The sequence below is a fragment of the Odontesthes bonariensis genome, chromosome 16 (genome assembly GCF_027942865.1).
Source record: "Odontesthes bonariensis isolate fOdoBon6 chromosome 16, fOdoBon6.hap1, whole genome shotgun sequence".
NCBI lineage: Eukaryota > Metazoa > Chordata > Actinopteri > Atheriniformes > Atherinopsidae > Odontesthes > Odontesthes bonariensis.
The window spans coordinates 24,612,702-24,630,321 of NC_134521.1; the positions used below are offsets into that span (position 1 = coordinate 24,612,702).

A 17,620-nucleotide genomic window follows, 5' to 3' on the forward strand; every position below is an offset into this window, starting at 1 on the left:
CAAAACAATACTTCCTTCAAAGAAAAATCACGTCTTGTCGAAACAAATGTAAGAATTTAACTGAATTAAAAACTGAAAATACGCTCTGTGATGCTCACTTGTCTGAGGAGGAGCCTGATACTTGGTGGTGTCTCATCATTTGCACAAGTTCATCGATGTTCGGGGTTAGGCTCTGAGCTGAGGAAATCCTCAGGATTGAGTGAAGGTGATTGTCGGTAAGACGGCTCCTGTGTGATGTTTTGTTTAGCTTCATTAGTGAGAACAGTTGTTCACACAGGTATGTGCTGCCAAACATAGAGAGCGTCCGAGCAGCTTGGATGCGCAACTGGGGCATTGTGTCGGGGATGAAACGTGCAAACTCAGCAGCACCCACTCTCTCGTATTTTACTTTCAGTGTGTCATTGCACTGGAGCTCAATCAACTCCATTTGCAGTTGTGGTGGTGCGCTTTCCACATCAACTGCAAAGGGATTGCTGAGCAGTTCAAAGCTGCTTTTTTGGGCTTCAAAGTCAGCAAATCGGCGTTGGAAGTCGGCGGCAAGTGTGTTGAGTTTATCAGCGAACTGTGCACTCGGGAACACAGCGGTAGAGAGCTTCTCCTTCATGGTCTGGCAGCTGGAAAAGTGGCTCAAGTTTTCTTTACGCATCTGCGTCTCCCACAGACTCAGCTTGGTTTTAAAGGCCTTCACTGTTGTGTACATATCAGAGATGACACGTCCCCGTCCCTGCAGCTGCAGATTCACCTCATTCAGATGGCTCGTGATGTCGCAGAGAAACGCCATTTCACACAGGAAAGTTTCATCTCGGAGCTCTGTTGTGTCTTTCCCCTTGCTTTCCATGAACATACAGATCTCCTCACGCAGCTCGAAACATCTTTGCAGCACCTTTCCCTGGCTTAGCCATCGCACCTCTGTGTGATACGGTAAGTCACCATACTCTGTATCGAACTCTCCCAGAAATGCCTTGAACTGGCGGTGATTTAAACCTTTGGCTCTGATGATGTTAACTGCTCGCTTTATGGTGCTCATTACATGTTCCATTTTCAAGGCTTTGCCACACAATGACTCCTGGTGTATGATGCAGTGATAAGCTGTCAGCTCATCTGTGACGTTTTCCTCCCGCATCCTCTCACGCATCCTTGCCACCAATCCACTCCTGCGCCCACACATTGCGGGTGCTCCGTCTGTGGTTAATCCCACAAGTTTTTCCCAAGGCAGCCCCATCTCATTTACACATCTGGATACCTCTTCATACAGATCTTGTCCTGTAGTTGTGCCATACATAGGACGTAATGCCAAAAACTCTTCTGTTATGCTCATGCTGGAGTCTACTCCACGGACGAAAATTGACAGTTGGGCGATGTCAGATGTGTCCGTGCTCTCATCCACAGCAAGAGAATATGCGATGAAATCTTTTCCCTTTCTCACAAGCTGTTCTTTTATGTTGGTGGAAAGCTGGTCTACACGTTCAGCAACGGTGTTTCTGCTCAGGCTCACGTTTGAGAATAGAACTCTTTTGTCTGGGCACACTGCGTCACAAACTTCAAGCATACACTTTTTGATAAACTCTCCTTCTGTAAAGGGCCGGGCTGATTTTGCGACCTCTTTTGCCACAATAAAGCTGGCCTTGACAGCAGCCTCGCTTTGTGATTTTACATGTGTGAACATAGCCTGCCTGGACTTAAGTCCTCGTTTTAATTCTTTCACCTTCTGTAGCCTTTGTTCCGTGTCCATATTCTTATCTTTGACTGTGTGTTTCTGAGATGTTTGATAGTGCCTTCTTAGGTTGTATTCTTTCATGACCGCCACACTTTCTCCACACAGAAGACACACAGGTTTGCCTTTTACCTCCGTAAACAGGTACTCTGCCTCCCACCTGGCTTGAAAGTCCCTGTTCTCAGCGTCCACCTTACGTTTTGCCATTTTTGACTCTGACAGCTGATGAATAATGAAGCCGCTTGTTCGCGCTGCAGTGACTTCGCGGGCTACCGTTGCATTGTGGGGGATGTAGTGTTGGTGCTTCCAAAACGCCAGCGGGCGGCTGTGGCCTGCGGGCCGGTTCTAATGGTAATTAAATATCATCCAGAGGGCCATAGATAATTTATTCGCGGGCCGGATCTGGCCCGCGGGCCTTGACTTTGACATGTGTGCTGTAAGCCTTCTGCTTCTAATGGTGTTAAAATAATTTTTCTAGCTGTTCAACTTTTCTCACAAGACGTGTTAGAAGACAGTCTGCGCCTCAGATTTGTCCCGCGGCTGCAGCAGCTGTGCTCTGTTTCTGTCTGTGTAGTCTTTAAATAGGTCATATGCACTTCCAGTTTCAGAACGAAATGGCCTAATTGTATCACTAGCGCCCTTTCGTGCGGGCGGCCCGGGTTCAATCCTCAGCATGTCAGATCAAATTTTTAATTTTTTTAAATTTTTTTTTATAACTATTTAAGCATACTTTCAGCCATTTCAACTGTTTCTTGCTTAAGTTTATCTTCAAATCCTTTCAAATCCTTCAAATCCTTTCAAATCCTTCAAATCCTTCAAATCTTAACTTCTTCAGCATACTTTCAGCTAGAGACACCATTCAAATTTTAAAATGTTCAAATCTTTTAGCTTCTTAAGATTTTTTAGCAAGGTAATTCAGCTCATGCATTCTCACAGCTGTTTCGCAGGAACAGCTCTTTCTAGTTATTATTGTGAGAATGCATTAAGCATTCTCACTATTACATTCCTGTTTCTCTTTATTATTATTCCGCCGATTTTTGGCATTCAACTACTCCAGCATACTTTCAGCTATTTCAACAAATTTGGTATCAAAATGTTCAGCTCTTTCAGCTCTTGATGGGAAATATTTTTTGGTGTTTCTAACTTTTCAACTTTTTAAGATATTAAGCTTTTTCTTCAACTTTTTTCCCCATTAAAAGTAATGGTAAATCTTCAAATCCTTTCATATCCTTTCAAATCCTTCAAATCTTAACTAGTTCAGCATACTTTCAGCTAGAGACACCATTCAAATTTTAAAATGTTCATAAGACATTCAGCTATTACAAAATGATTCAGCTTTTAAAAATATTCAGCCAATTTTGAAATATGACAGTTTCAAAAATATGAAAATTAAGTTCTTCAAATCCTTATCATCAAATCCTTTCAAATCCTTCAAATCCTTCAAATTCTTTCAAATCGTAACTAGTTCAGCATACTTTCAGCTAGAGACACCATTCAAATTTTAAAATGTTCATAAGACATTCAGCTATTACAAAATGATTCAGCTTTTAAAAATATTCGGCCAATTTTGAAATATGACAGTTTAAGAAATATGAAAATGAAGTTCCTTCTTGGATTTTAGAGTGAGACATTCAGCAGTGCTGATAAGTTTCAACTTTTCAAACAAATTACTATAACTTTCATACAGTTTAACTGAGAGAAACAAATTATACCTTAAAATGTAGGAAAACTTGTCCTCTTTCAGCCAATGTAACTCCTAAAGAGCTCACATGGACAGATTTTGAACTATGGGCCTTTAAGCTTGAACCAAATCTCAAATTCTGAGGAAATCTGCCATTTTTGAATCAGCTTCAAGTGTTTCAAACTGCTTCGATTTAAATATAGTTCACTCCACAGATGTAAAACTACTTTGGTAAGTTCCTCTAAGTCTTCTGCTTCTAACGGTGTTAAAATTATTTTTCTAGCTGCTCAACTTTTCTCACAAGATGTATTTGAAGTCAGTGTTCGGCGTCATTTCTCTCCCGCGATCGGCGGGCGGCCGTCTCATCTCTCCATACATGTTGTGTGTGTTCAAACTGCTTCGATTTAAATATAGTTGACTCCACAGATGTAAAACTACTTTGCTAAGTTCCTCTAAGCCTTCTGCTTCTAACGATGTTAAAATTAATTTTCTAGCTGTTCAACTTTTCTCACAAAACGTGTTAGAAGACAGTTTGCGCCTCAGATTTGTCCCGCGGCTGCAGCAGCTGTGCTCTGTGTCTGTCTGTGTAGTCTTTAAATTGATTATATGTAGTTCCGATTTAACAGAATTAAATGGCCTAATGGTGACTCTACCGCCCTTTCGTGCGGGTGGACCGGGTTCAATCTCCAGCATGTCAGCTCAAAATTAAGAACATTTTTTTTGTAACAATTTAAGCATACTTTCAGCCATTTCAACTGTTTCTAGCTCGAAATCATTACACTTTCGTCTTTTAAATGTCATTTCAACTTCAAACTCCTGTTTCTTCTCAGCCTTTTTTTAGCTTCCATAGCTCTTTCAGCTTTTAGCTTCTTTTAGCTTCTTTAGCTGTTTTAGCCTTTTTTAGCTTCTTTAGCTAACTTCTAACTCTAACTCTTTAGCTCCTTCAGCTGCTAGCTTCTTCAGCTCCTTTAGCTTTAGCTTCTTCAGCTGTTAGCTTCTTCAGCTGTTTTAGCTTTAGCTCCTTCAGCTGTTAGCTTCTTCAGCTGTTTTAGCTTATTTTAGCTTCTTCAGCTGTTTTAGCTTCTTTTAGCTTCTTTAGCTCCATTAGCTTTTAGCTTCTTCAGCTCCTTCAGCTTTAGCTTCTTCAGCTCCTTTAGCTTTAGCTTCTTCAGCTCTTTTAGCTTCTTCAGCTGTTAGCTTCTTCAGCTGTTTTAGCTTTAGCTCCTTCAGCTGTTAGCTTCTTGAGCTGTTTTAGCTTATTTTAGCTTCTTTAGCTTCTTCAGCTGTTTTAGCTTCTTTAGCTCCTTTAGGTTTTAGCTTCTTCAGCTCCTTCAGCTTTAGCTTCTTCAGCTCCTTTAGCTTTAGCTTCCTCAGCTCCTTTAGCTTTAGCTTCTTCAGCTCCTTTAGCTTTAGCTTCTTCATTTACTTCAGCTTTAGCTTCTTCAGCTGTTTTAGCTTTTTTTAGCTTCTTAAGATATTTTAGCATGGTAATTCAGCTCTTGCATTCTCACAGCTGTTTCGCAGGAACAGCTCTTTCTAGTTCTATTTTATTTCTCCTGATCGCCAGAGGGTGGTGCTTTCAGCACTGGATATCTCCATCTCACATATGTGCAAAGTCACCTGTGACCCAGAGCTATAGAGTAATACAGAGTTACGACCATAGACATAATATACGTAGATGCCTCATAGACTGACGCTGCCCATTGGAGCTGACGTATCAGCGCGGCCGCCATCTTGGATGGGTCTCCAATGCCCCCGCATTGCATTAATTTTGACTGAGGAAGGTGCATATCCCCAACTACAATAATCATAACTCCCCGAATATTTACTGGATTTTCACACGGTTTGGTTTGTTACAAACAGCAAAGATTTAGTTATGATACACGCTGTCATACATTAAAAACACGTGCTTTCATGCTGAAAGACTGTATTATGCTCTTTAACAAAGACATATGGTAGCCTATGGCATATTGATACATGTATAAATGAATTTAAGTATAAATTTTATTTTTAGTAAAGAAACAAGTTTCATTGTTCATTTGAATTTGTTTCTCTCTCACATACACAGACACACGACCCTTCTGTAAGACATATACATACAAGCTCCCATATAGGATTCAAGATTTTTTTTTATTTGTCATTGTATTCCTACAACAAAATTTTGTTGGCATTCAAGAAAAACAGACAAAACAACGACAAGGAATAAAATAAAGTGTCGTGAATAATAAAAAAAAACAGTAAAAACAGTTATAATAATATTAGAAAAAGATATAGTGGTAAAAATGGTAATTATATATATGGTGAAAGTAAACATTGACGCAGTATATGTCATATAATATTGCACATATATACTGTACCAGCTCAGTAAATTGTTTTTAAAGGTAAAGTAAGCGTTATAATTCCAGGTTGGAATTATCATTGTTAGACTTGTAACTGGGGCTGGGGAGCTAAAACCCTTGAAAAATAGCTGTTTTGCACAGCTTCTCGCGTATGCTGGCACTCTGTAACTCCAGGGCAGTTAATTTTGCGATGTGGTGCAGCCTTACTCTATGAAATACAGACCCTACAAATGACTCAAGCATCATCTCTAAACCTGACAATCCTACCCGTCCTGTCAAAATCCTCAGGAGTGAAGTTGCACCAGGTACATGTGCCAACGTTCACAGGCCCAGACGCAGACCAGTGCTTCCCTTTCCCCCACCGAGTACTTGCGCTCAGCCGGAGTCAGAGATCTGGAAGTAAACGCCACTGGCCGCTCTGTCCCTTGCTGGAGTTGGGACAGGACGGTGCCGACTGCTGTGTTGGATGCGTCACAGGTCACAAGCGTAGGACTCAGCAGGTCAAAGTGGGCAAGCACCGGCAGAGAGGTGAGCTGGGATTTGAGGCGGCGGACAGCGGCACGGCATGCAGGGGTTCAAGCCCAGGGTGCGTCCTGCTTGAGAGGGCATGCAGCAGTGCAGTGGTCTCAGTGTAGTGAGGAAGAAAGCTCAGGTAATAGGCTGTCATTCCCAGGAATGACAATAGCTGGGCGGGGCAGGAGGGCTCAGGCAGGCGCAGGACAGCATCAACATTTGAGTGGAGCGGGCTCGGGCCGTCACTGCTCTGGCGAAAGCCCACAAATTCGATAGCAGATTCTGCAAAGATGCACTTCTCCCCGTTCAACGTGAGGTTGTGGCTGCTGAGGGCGTCGAGCACCCTGGAAAGGCGCTCGTCATGTGAGGCGGACGTCACCCCGTGAACCACAATGTCGTTGAGATATACAACCACACCTGGGATGGCTGCAAAGATGGTGGCCATGATTTTCTGAAAGCAACTAGGGGCGGAGCTCAGGCCGAAAGACATACGGATGTACCGAAAGACCCCAATGTGGGTCACAAAAGCAGTGAGGTTGTGACTGCCAGGATGTAAAGGGACCTGTAGATAACCTTGGCGGAGGTCGAGCTTGGAGAAGACTGTTGAGCCATAAAACTAAGCGGACAGCTCCTCCACCGTAGGCAGTGGGTACCTATCTGGGATCACTGCTCTATTTACCCGCCTGAGATCCACGCAGGGGTGCAGGCCACCCGACTTCTTCTTCGCCACGAACAAGTTAGAGACCCAGGGCGAGGTGTCAACCCGCTCAATGATGCCGGTGTCCAGCAGTTTCTGCAGCTCGGCCGTGACGTCATCTCGCAGGGCGAGGGGCAACCGGCGTAAGGGTTGGATGACTGGAGGCACAGCCGGGTCAATGAGTGGCTGGTGGTTGAAAGCGGTAAGGCAGCCCAGCCCGTTGAAAAGTGATGGCCAGCGGTGCTGCCAGGGTGTGGACACTGTCAGTATGGTGGCACCCATGTTGTCTGTGATAGAAAAGCCCAGGGCGCAGTACAAATCCAAACCCAGAAGGTTGGCACCATGGCGGGACACCTGAAAGGTATATGCTGGGAGAGCCCTGGAGCCGTAGCGGACAGAGAAAGTGGTGGTGCCCACCATGCCGATTCTAGCGTGTCCGCAGCCATACAGCTCTTCTGCGTCCGCTTTGATCGCCTGTTGGGGGAAGAGTCGCCGGACTGTGGACTCGTTGAGCAGAGATCTGGAGGCAGCAGTGTCCAGCAACAGCGGGAGGCATATGCCATCTAGCTCCACCGTGCACCAGGTGAATGGCTTGGCATTGGAGCCCACAGAATGGATGGTGGTCGGGCTTGGTGGGCGGGGTGAGCGGGGATGGTTGTTTGCGGAGGAAGGTGCTGAGCGGCACACTTTAGCGAAGTGGTTTAGCTTACCGCAGCGCTGGCACCTCTGCCCCATGGCTGGACACGTTGGTGCACGTGAGAGGTGGGAGGAAGAGCTACAATTTCCACACGGCCGGCGTCCTGTAGCCCCCTGGTGTCCCGCGACGTTTACCTCGAGGTCGGAGGAGGGTTGAGCAGACGGGGCCACTGTCTGTGCCAGGGTGCTGTGAGTGGGGGCGTCGAGCCTGGCGCCGCCAGCCGCAATGCTAACTGAGCAGCCGACTCAAGCTGGAAGGCTATTTCCACCGCCTTTGACAGCGACAGGTCGTCCGGCGCCGTGAACAGTTTCTCACGTCGCTTAGGGTCAACTTTGTGCTCTGCGAGCTGATCTCGAATCATCTCCTCTTCTAACAAGCCGAACTGACAGAGGCTGGCCAAACACCGGAGGTCGGTGACGTACTGATGAACCGTCTCACCCGGCCGCTGTCAGCGTTGACGGAAGATAATCCGCCGAACCACGAGGCTCTGTGGCGTGGCAAAATGCCTGTCCAGCAAAGTGACACAGTCTGTGTATTCCGGCGCGGGTCTGAGAGTCCGGAAGATGCGCTGTCCCTCGTTGCCCAGGCTGTGGATAAGTATAGCTCTTAGCCTAGCTTCGGCTGCGTCGGCGAGACCCATGGCCGCCACAAACGTCTCGAACGATTCAGACCAGCGGGACCACGGGATCGGTGGCTCACCGGGCAGAGCGAGGAACGGAGGCAAAGGTGAAAGTGGAAGCTCCATCCTCGTCGCCAATGTCATGTTTAAGAAGGCGCTGACAACGACTGTATGCTAATTCCGTGCTTTTATTAACTGCAGCTTCAGGTGACTCAGAACACACGTCACACCTTAAGGCTGAGTTATACTTCTTTTAACTGCCCTTGCGCTTTCTTCTTGCGCGTATGTTAATGGCTCGAGACGTTTATACTTCATTTAGCTTTGTCGGCGCTTGCGTGTGCTGCATGGCGATTCACTGCCAGGAGAGTAGGTGGAGTAGCGGGTTTTTTCAATGACAAGCATACTATGATGAAAGGAAATTCACCGCCAGGAGCTCTTCGAGTGATTCATGCTTCTTCTTGTAAATAGCCGGTATTTTGTCAGATTTTCAACACCTTGGGGGTCTAAACGACTACTTTCTCGCCTGAAAATGTTTCAAATGTTGCTAAAGTTATATATTTACAGAGTTTATAGCTTAAGGGAAATCAGCTTTTCAGGCCGGCTGATTTCGGCTCGGGCAGGAGTGAAGTGCACTGTGTGTAAACGCTCTGCATACTGTCTGATCAATGAGTATGCCGTTTTCAAGTAGTAGGCTTGCGTCTTTTCTTGCGTGAAGTTTAGAAAATTGAGGTGACACACGCAAGCTCGCAATGGGGGGCTTGCAACCGCGCAAGGGCTTGCGTTTCTTCTTGCGTCTTGCTTTGCGTCTTGCGTTACCGACTATAAACCAGGCTTTACACTTACTGCTGACGTCATGCTTTCATGACTCTAACCTGGTGCACAGCCATACGCTACATGTTCCATAGAAACTGTAACTTTGTTCAGAGTTAATTTTTTTATGTACAAAATAAAACTTTGTGTGCATTATGAAATCTATCAGCAGTACATCAGTAGCAGACCTCAAATGTTAAGGAGTAATCAGTCCTGATGGGGTTATTTGTGACTGACTTATGGTTTAGAGAAATTCTAAGATATAGTCACACAAAATGAGTGGTATGTGGGGGTTGAAATGTAGAAAGAGGTGTGTGGTGAAATGTTTACAGGCGTGTACTTTTATAAGTGGTCACAAGTATTTGAATGCCAGACCTTTATTAAACATGATAAACTGCATCCTGTGATGTAGTGTATTTTAAAAATAAGTTGATAAACTGTAGTGTAATGCACACCTGAAGATAAGAAAGGCTTAAAATGTAGCGAGTAAATATGAATTATTTAATATTTCATAGCTACTATTAGTTAAAAATAATCCATTAATATTTCATAGTTAGATGAGGCCAAAAAAACATCTAGCTGGCATCACTATTAACAAAAACCCAAAAGACTTCTGACTCTTCAAAAAGTCATTTATTTTTTTCCTCAATACACACTTTAAAAAAACTTCACAAACATAGAACAAAAGTGTTAGCAGTGCAAAAATAATTATGTACATGTGCAGGATGTCTTCACATCACTTTGGTGTTTCTTGCCTTGTTGCCATCCTGTCCATAACACCCAAGAGACCCTCCATGATTACTCTTTGCTGGCGGCTGGCTTCTGACTGCTCCGCCCGTAGAGCCATGCGCTCTGTGTCTGTTCCTCAAAGAACTGCATCATGCCACTGAAGCATGCATTGCTTAGCCTCTGCTGTTCAGCATCTGACACAAGCATATCCTGCACAGTAGCCATAAGAGTATCAGCCCTTTTTCTCTTTCCTAAAAAAAAACGAGGGTGGAAACAGATACTTAGTACACAACAATTGTAATACAATACCTTGAATTCTAATACTGTGACACTCAACAAGATTCATATGAAATGCAATAGTTTTCTTTACCAGGTCTTGGGTGGAAGAGGGTGCTGGCAACTGGCTAGGGCTGGCTGATGGTGGTTGATGCCAATGCAGACGCTGGCTCTGCTGTAGTTGCTGAAGGCTAAAAACATTTAAGAATAAAAAACAAGTTATAAAAATGAAGGATGGCTTACCATTCATTATAGTTCTGTGTGGCTCTATTAATTATTTCTTTCGCATTCAAACAGGACATCAGTAAGAGCAGCCTACATGATATGTTTGTGCTTGGCTCTTGTTACCACCATTATATCGACAGCAGAGATTACACATTTGCATATTCAAAAGTAATGTTCTTTACCTGGTGTAGAGTGGCAGAGGGTGCTTGCAGCAAAACAATGCAAAACAATATGCGTTCAAAAGAGTAATACATTTGCATCACAAAATCGTGGTCCAGGAAAAGGTCAGACCTCACATCGCTTGGCGCTATTTTTTGCCTCCCTTGATATCAATGCATCCAATGTAAACTGTGCAGACCGAAGAGCAGACCGAGCAGTCCCCTGCTCCCGAGCAGTAAACACCGTAACATGTGCGGCTATCGCTAGGTGGCTGGACGCATTGATATCAAGGGAGGCAAAAATAGCGCCAAGCGATGTGAGGTCTGACTTTTTCCTGGACAATGGATTTTGTGATGCAAATGTATTACTCTTTTGAACGCATATTGTTTTGAGAAGCAAGACGCTGTATTTTTGTGTCCCCAGGCAACTAGCCGGACTACCTTCGTCAACTCCAAAATGAGGCTGGAACTCGGCTCACAGGACGCAGCAGGGGGTAAGTCAATGTTCATAAATGATGTTGCTAATATGGGATGTCATACAGCTTCATGTCAAAAGAGGCGAACTATCCCTTTAAAGGTATATGCAGCGGCCATTTCGGCAGGACATGCCAGAGTGAACAACCAGACAGTGGGGTCACACTATCTGGTTAGTCGGTTCTTGAGGGGCGCACAGAGGCGTAGGCCATCAAGGGTCACTGTGGTACCATCATGGGACTTGACGTTGGTTTTGAGGTCAGTGTGTCGGCCCTCATTCAAATCCACAGGAGAGACAAAACTCAGCAAAGCGAGTGGGTGAACTCCACGACCTGTCAGTGAGCCAGATGTGTATGCGTTGGTATCCGGATGGGTCGGGGTTACTCTCCCAATCCCTCCTTCCTGCTAGAGAGGGTGCCTCCATCACATAGAACGGGAGCAGGTCGTTTAGGCCATTGGCGTTTAGGCCGCAGTCGTTTAGGCCCCCCTGCAGTCGTTTTAGGCCAACATAGGAGTCGTTTAGGCCAGGCTACCTGCAGCTGAAATCTTTATTATTGTACATTCGTTATTATTTGAAGTGGGCGTTTTATTTTGAAGACGGTTTGTGCAGTTCCTCTTCCTTTCTTCACGTTCACCACTCGACATGTTTACACCGGTGCGGCAGTCACTGACGATGTAAGTTATGTTCATTCTGATGTGAAATGAATGTGTACATGTTACTTACCTTTCTGATAGTGTTTTCTTGCTCCTGGTGTGTATTTGCACTCTTTAAAATGTCCGTTTCTGCTCGTTAGCATGATCGCGATTTAGCATTGTTAAGCTAACCGAATTTGTATTATACAGCATTATTGTCCAATGAATGTGGCAATGCGGATGATTATTTCCACAATTTTATGAATTTATAAATCACCATTTATTAAATAAAAAAAATGTTTCCACACTAAAGTTGGTTATTAAATAATTTACCATAGTTATGTAGGCTACCCAGACAGACCAGTAGAGCTGACTTATATCTTATAATAACGAATGTACAGTAATAAAGATTTCAGCTGCTCAGGTAGCCTGGCCTAAACGACTCCTCTGTCGGCCTAAACGACTGCAGGGGGGCCTAAACGCCAATAGCCTAAGGCTACGGCTACACGAAAACGAAACGAGGTTTTTTTTTTAAAACGGGTATGAAAATTCTTGCGACCACACGGAAACGCGCTGCTGTCCAGACGAAAACGGATGAAAACAATGAAACGATGCAGTACACACGCCACTGTGTCACGCCACGCTGTGAGACAATAGAAAAGTGTTAAAATTGGCTCACAGCGTCAACGTTTGACTGACGCAAAAACGTTTTAGCTGTAACAATGGAAACGAAACGAGGCCGTTTTCAAACTTTCCCACTCTGGAACCCGTTCTCAAAAACTATCGTTTTGGGGTAGAGGGAACGCCGGCTCCGTGTGGCCGCGACAGCGAAACGATAAGAAAAAGTATCGTTTACAGTGAAAAACGTTTTCGTGTAGCCGCAGACCTGTATCCCATATAAACCAAGCACTTAACACTATGGGGTCTAAAGCCCACCGGTGGGCATTTTTGACACATCTCCAAAAACACATCTGTAACTCTGTGCGTTTTTCTCATTGAAACATATAAGTGACACCAACTTCTAGTTTTCAAATATATATTTTTTAAAATAAATTATATAGCTGGCCCTTTTTAAAGAGAGTGAACAGAAATCTTTGGATTTTCTTTAGTCTCAAGGGCGGTTTATGGTCGGAAACCAGGTCGTCTGCGTATGTACGCAGACATGCCCCCCCCCTACGCAGACACTACGCAGACACTCTGGTGCACCTCCTCAAAATTGTAACTCACCGCAGACAGTGTCGCAGACATCGCCGCAGGGGGGAGAGAAAGGAGGCCTCTGATTGGTCAACTCTACATCCGCTCTACACTATGCGTATTTCCGGTTTGCTAACCGGCTGACGCTAACCGTGCTAACCGTGACGATTCTTTCCCTCTCTGCCAGCTCCAGTAGTAGCAATATTTCTTCTATTTCTAGATCGATCAGCTGCATCTCAATCAAAGTGCGCATTCGTCCAGTCGCCATTGTTGTTGAATGACCTCCATAACCGTAACACCCACAATCCTAGCTTGTTCGTGATTGTCCCTCTTGCGTTGTGGCGTGGGATTAACATAGCGCAGACAGCGCTTCAAGGCATAAATCAAAAAATAACTGCGTCGTGTCTGCGACAAGCTCACTGCGACACACTGCTGCGAAGTATACACGAGCCTTCAGACTGCAGCAGCTTCCTAGGCCACACCTATCGCTATTCACATGGAAAGTACCAGGTGATTGAGTGGCTATTCACAGGTGAGAACACACCCCATTCAGCCAGCATGTGGGGGAAGGCAGCAATGTCCTGCCAGTGACAGACAATTATCACATGGAGAGTGACAGGAGGGTGGGGGGAATCAGGGGTGTAAAGGCTCTAGCATGGTTGCTGCGTCTGCTCGCGCGAGCGGTGTTGATAACGTCACGAGTTCGTGTCCGCCATAGGACCCTATTGCAACTAGTTGCAATTTTCTCCGTCACAGAGGTGGCGCTGCTACGTGAAGGTTACCTCTACTCTACAACCACGAAAGTGGAGAAGAAAACAATGCCGCTGTCAAGAGCAAGAATACTGTAATTAATGATACTGCTGCAGTTTTCGGATCATTTTAATTTTTTAATTCAGTTAAAAGAGGTAAAGGTCTGAAGCCCCCGGCATCAACAGAGTCTCTGCCCTCTTCTTTGCCTTCACGTATCTGTCCCGTAGCTTCTTCCACACATTCTTACAGAACTCTCCCTCTTTCCCAAAGTTCTGCCCATCTCTGTGAAGCAGTTTTGGGAGTTTACGTGCTCCCTGTGCTGTTTCACTGCAGTTTCGTACAGCTGCCTGTACAAACGCACCTCCTGACTGAGCCTGGTCTCACATCGGTCCATCCGGTTCGTTGTGCTCGGCGCCGCCAAGTTACAAAACTGACGACTGGTGCACGACAACGCGCTGCGCCGTCTTTTCAAGGGAAGCGCCAGGCCTGAAACGTCATTTTGACGTCACGGTGCGACACCGTCGTGACAGACGCGGCAACCATGCTACCGCCTTTACACACCCATCTAATTAGTATTCAACTAACAGATACACTAACTGGAGTTACAATTACTTTTTTACAGTTTGTGTGAAAACAAAAAAACGTTTCTGACTGCACTTTTTACTTTTATGCAGCCAACACTTTTGTTTACAAGGTTCAACCTTCAAAAGTCTTGGCTAGATATATTTATAGTGTGTTTTCTTGCACTGTTTAAAGACCTCTAAAACTTGTTTTTTTGTACAGTTGTGTTTCCCCTCAATTTAAATAAAACTTGTTTGTATTACATTCACTTCACTTTCATATTGTTTTTTGTTAGGCTTTTCCGAATACAACCATATATGTCACTTTTGCATTGATGTTTACAGTTAGTTGAAATACTTGAAAATGTCAAGGTGGTGACAACTGCCTCAAAGTCTCTGAAAAGGCCTTAGACCCCAGAGGGTAAAGTTAGCAGCATTCAGTCCACCAAGCTCGTCACAGCAACGGAGCTGTGAGAGCAGCTTTGCCCTGTTCGGGCACTCAAGGCATATGTGAGGGCTACAGGCATTTTTCGTAAATCTGACCAATTGTATGTTTGCTATGGGGGCTGTAGGAAAGGTCAATCTCTGTCAAAACAGAGACTTTCAAAGTGGATTGTCAATGTGATTTTACATGCTTAATTGTCTTTGGAGCCAAAGAGAAACGATTACAGGTCACCACAGAACTTCAAATACACCTAGAAACTACCAACCAGGCCAGAAATCTGGGTGTAGTGATGGACTCAGACCTAAATTTGGAAAAACACATTTGGGCAGTAACAAAGTCAGCCTACTATCACCTTAAGAATATATCAAGGTTAAAGGATCTGATGTGTCAGCAGGACCTAGAAAAACTAGTCCATGCATTCATCTTCAGTAGGCTTGACAACTGTAACAGCATCTTTACAGGTCTACCTAAAAAGTCTGTTAGACAACTGCAGCTTATTCAGAACTCTGCTGCTCGAGTCCTCACTAAGACCAAAAAAGTGGACCACATCAGTCCAGTTCTGAGGTCTTTACACCGGCTGCCTGTCCATCAGAGGATAGTCTTTAAAGTTCTGATGCTGGTCTATAAAGCTCTGAATGGTCTAGGACCAGAATACATCAGTGACCTCCTGACCCAGTATGAACCTTCCAAACCCCTCAGGTCATCTGGATCCGTTCTTCTATCAGTTCCCAGTCAGAACCAGACATGGAGAAGTTGCATTCAGCTTCTATGCTCCACATGTCTACCTGCTGTGGCAACGGCTGTTCTATCAACAGCTTCCATGCCTTAATGGGGTAAGCATTGTGCTGAAAGCACTGCCCTCTGGCGGTCAGGAGGAATGAAATAGAACGAAAGTTACGAATGTAACTACGGTTCTATGAATTATGGATGACCGCCAGAGTTATCTCTCACTTGGAATTGCGCGATGACGTGGGGGTCTTTTACTGGGGCGTGCACTCTACGTCATCACATGGTCACAGGTGACTTTGTTGGTATAATAACTCGACCTGCACATATGTGAGATGGAGATATCCAGTGCTGAAAGCACCGCCCTCTGGCAGTCATCCAGAATTCATAGAACCATAGTTACAATGGTAACTTTCGTTTCACATGATTAGTCTTGGGACATTGAGCAACAACATTCATGCATGCATGTGTTAAGAGGAACCTGTGCTGGCTGAGAGGAGGGGGAAACATGACAGGAGCAGCAACACCAACAGTGACAAAGTCATACTTGTGGGCAGATGTATGGCAGCATTTTGGATATAGAAAGCATGCTGACTGAAAAAAGCTTGACAAACACAAAGCAACATTTTCAATAATATAACTGACTTTTTGCAATTATTTTGGTGAAAACCTCTTTGGTAGCCATCTAAAAAGCTACAACTGCTTACAATTACTAATACCCATTTAATTCAGGAAAATTATGGTCTCTGCCCATATTCAATCAGTCGCACTCGACTACGTGAACATGAATACATTTCTTTTGCTTGGCTCAAAAACCTTAATAAAAGGGAGAGGCAAGAGTAATATGATTAAAAAAAAAGAAAATCTTCATACTTGATATGCTAAAACCATGAATTTTGGATACTGATACATCCCCAAAGAACTGGCAACAAATCAGGATTTGGACATTTATATATTTGTATTGCCGGCAGTAAGTCGGACATGTTTCCTGTGAGGGTTGGACTCCGTCAGGGCTGCCCTTTGTCACCGATTCTGTTCATAATTTTTATGGACAGAATTTGTAGGCGCAGCCAGGGCGTTGAGGGGTCCGGTTTGGCGACCTCAGAATCGGGTCTCTGCTTTTTGCGGACGATGTGGTTCTGTTGGCGTCGTCGGGCCGTGACCTTCAGCTCTCACTGGAGCGGTTCGCAGCCGAGTGTGAAGCGTCTGGGATGAGAATCAGCACCTCCAAATCTGAGACCATGGTCTTCGGCCAGAAAAGGGTGGAATGCTCTCTCCGGGTCGGGAATGAGCTCCTTCCCCAAGTGGAAGAGTTCAAGTATCTCGGGGTCTTGTTCACGAGTGAGGGACGAATGGAGCAGGAGATTGACAGACGGATCGGTGTGGCGTCTGCAGTGATGCGGGCTCTGCACCGGCCCGTCGTGGTGAAGAAGGAGCTGAGCCAGAAGGCGAAGCTCTCGATTAACCGGTCAATCTATGTTCCTACCCTCAACTATGGTTACGAGCTGTGGGTAGTGACCGAAAGAACGAGATCGCGAATACAAGCGGCCAAAATGAGTTTCCTCGCTTTTGAATGTAATTCAGTGCCAACAAAAACTGGGATCTTATAGGAGACATATTATGCCCTTTCTTAATAACCTGGCACAGTTTTCTGAGATGTATGAGACAGACTTTGGCTAAAATATCACTTGACCTAAGCACAACAATCCTTTTCTGACCCCTATTAAAATATCTTTCCTGAGACCAGGTTGTTCTGAGTGCTGATGATCAAGGGATTTGGTCTGAACAAGTTAGCAACTGTTCAATCTGCCTGTGCTCCCACCCCCCATCCTTACCATTAAACTCCTGAGTGTGCAGCAGGGGAGGAAGAAAGTTTTCCATACAGGATGTGACTGTTTATTTCACCACCGTGGAGCTATATCACTTGAACTAGACCATAAACAAGAGGAATCTCCTGGAGAGGTTCAACCATCAAAGGGCCTAAAACCTATCCGCCATTGGGCAGCAGGTTGCCAATCCATTACACATCCACACAGAAACAAACAAGATGAAAAACCACACACACTCACACCAAGAGATGATTTAGTCACCAATTAACTTAACTTGCATGCTTTTTGGATGATGGGAGGAAGCCAGTGTACTTGGAGAGAACCCACGCAAGGGAAGAACATGCAAACTCCACACAACCAGGAACCCTCTTGTTGTAAAGCGATAAAGCTAACCATCACACAACCATGCAGCCTTAATCACTGTATTTGAACATTTTGTATGTATCAAGGTCATGAAATAGTTGTACTTGGAGAACTGCATGTCTGAGTGAGGAGAAGACTGGTATTGAAAACACACCCTATGAACACAGCTGTGAGTTGTCCGAAATACA

General features: G+C 44.8%; 1 protein-coding gene across 1 annotated transcript; it reads right to left on the bottom strand.

The window, feature by feature from the left end:
- Positions 1–2,109, bottom strand: LOC142401821 (general transcription factor II-I repeat domain-containing protein 2-like). The gene has a single exon (XM_075487290.1). The coding sequence runs from the start codon at positions 1,919–1,921 to the stop codon at positions 95–97; it is 1,827 nt and encodes a 608-aa protein (XP_075343405.1). The 5' UTR covers positions 1,922–2,109; the 3' UTR covers positions 1–94.
- Positions 2,110–17,620: the final 15,511 nt, after the last annotated feature.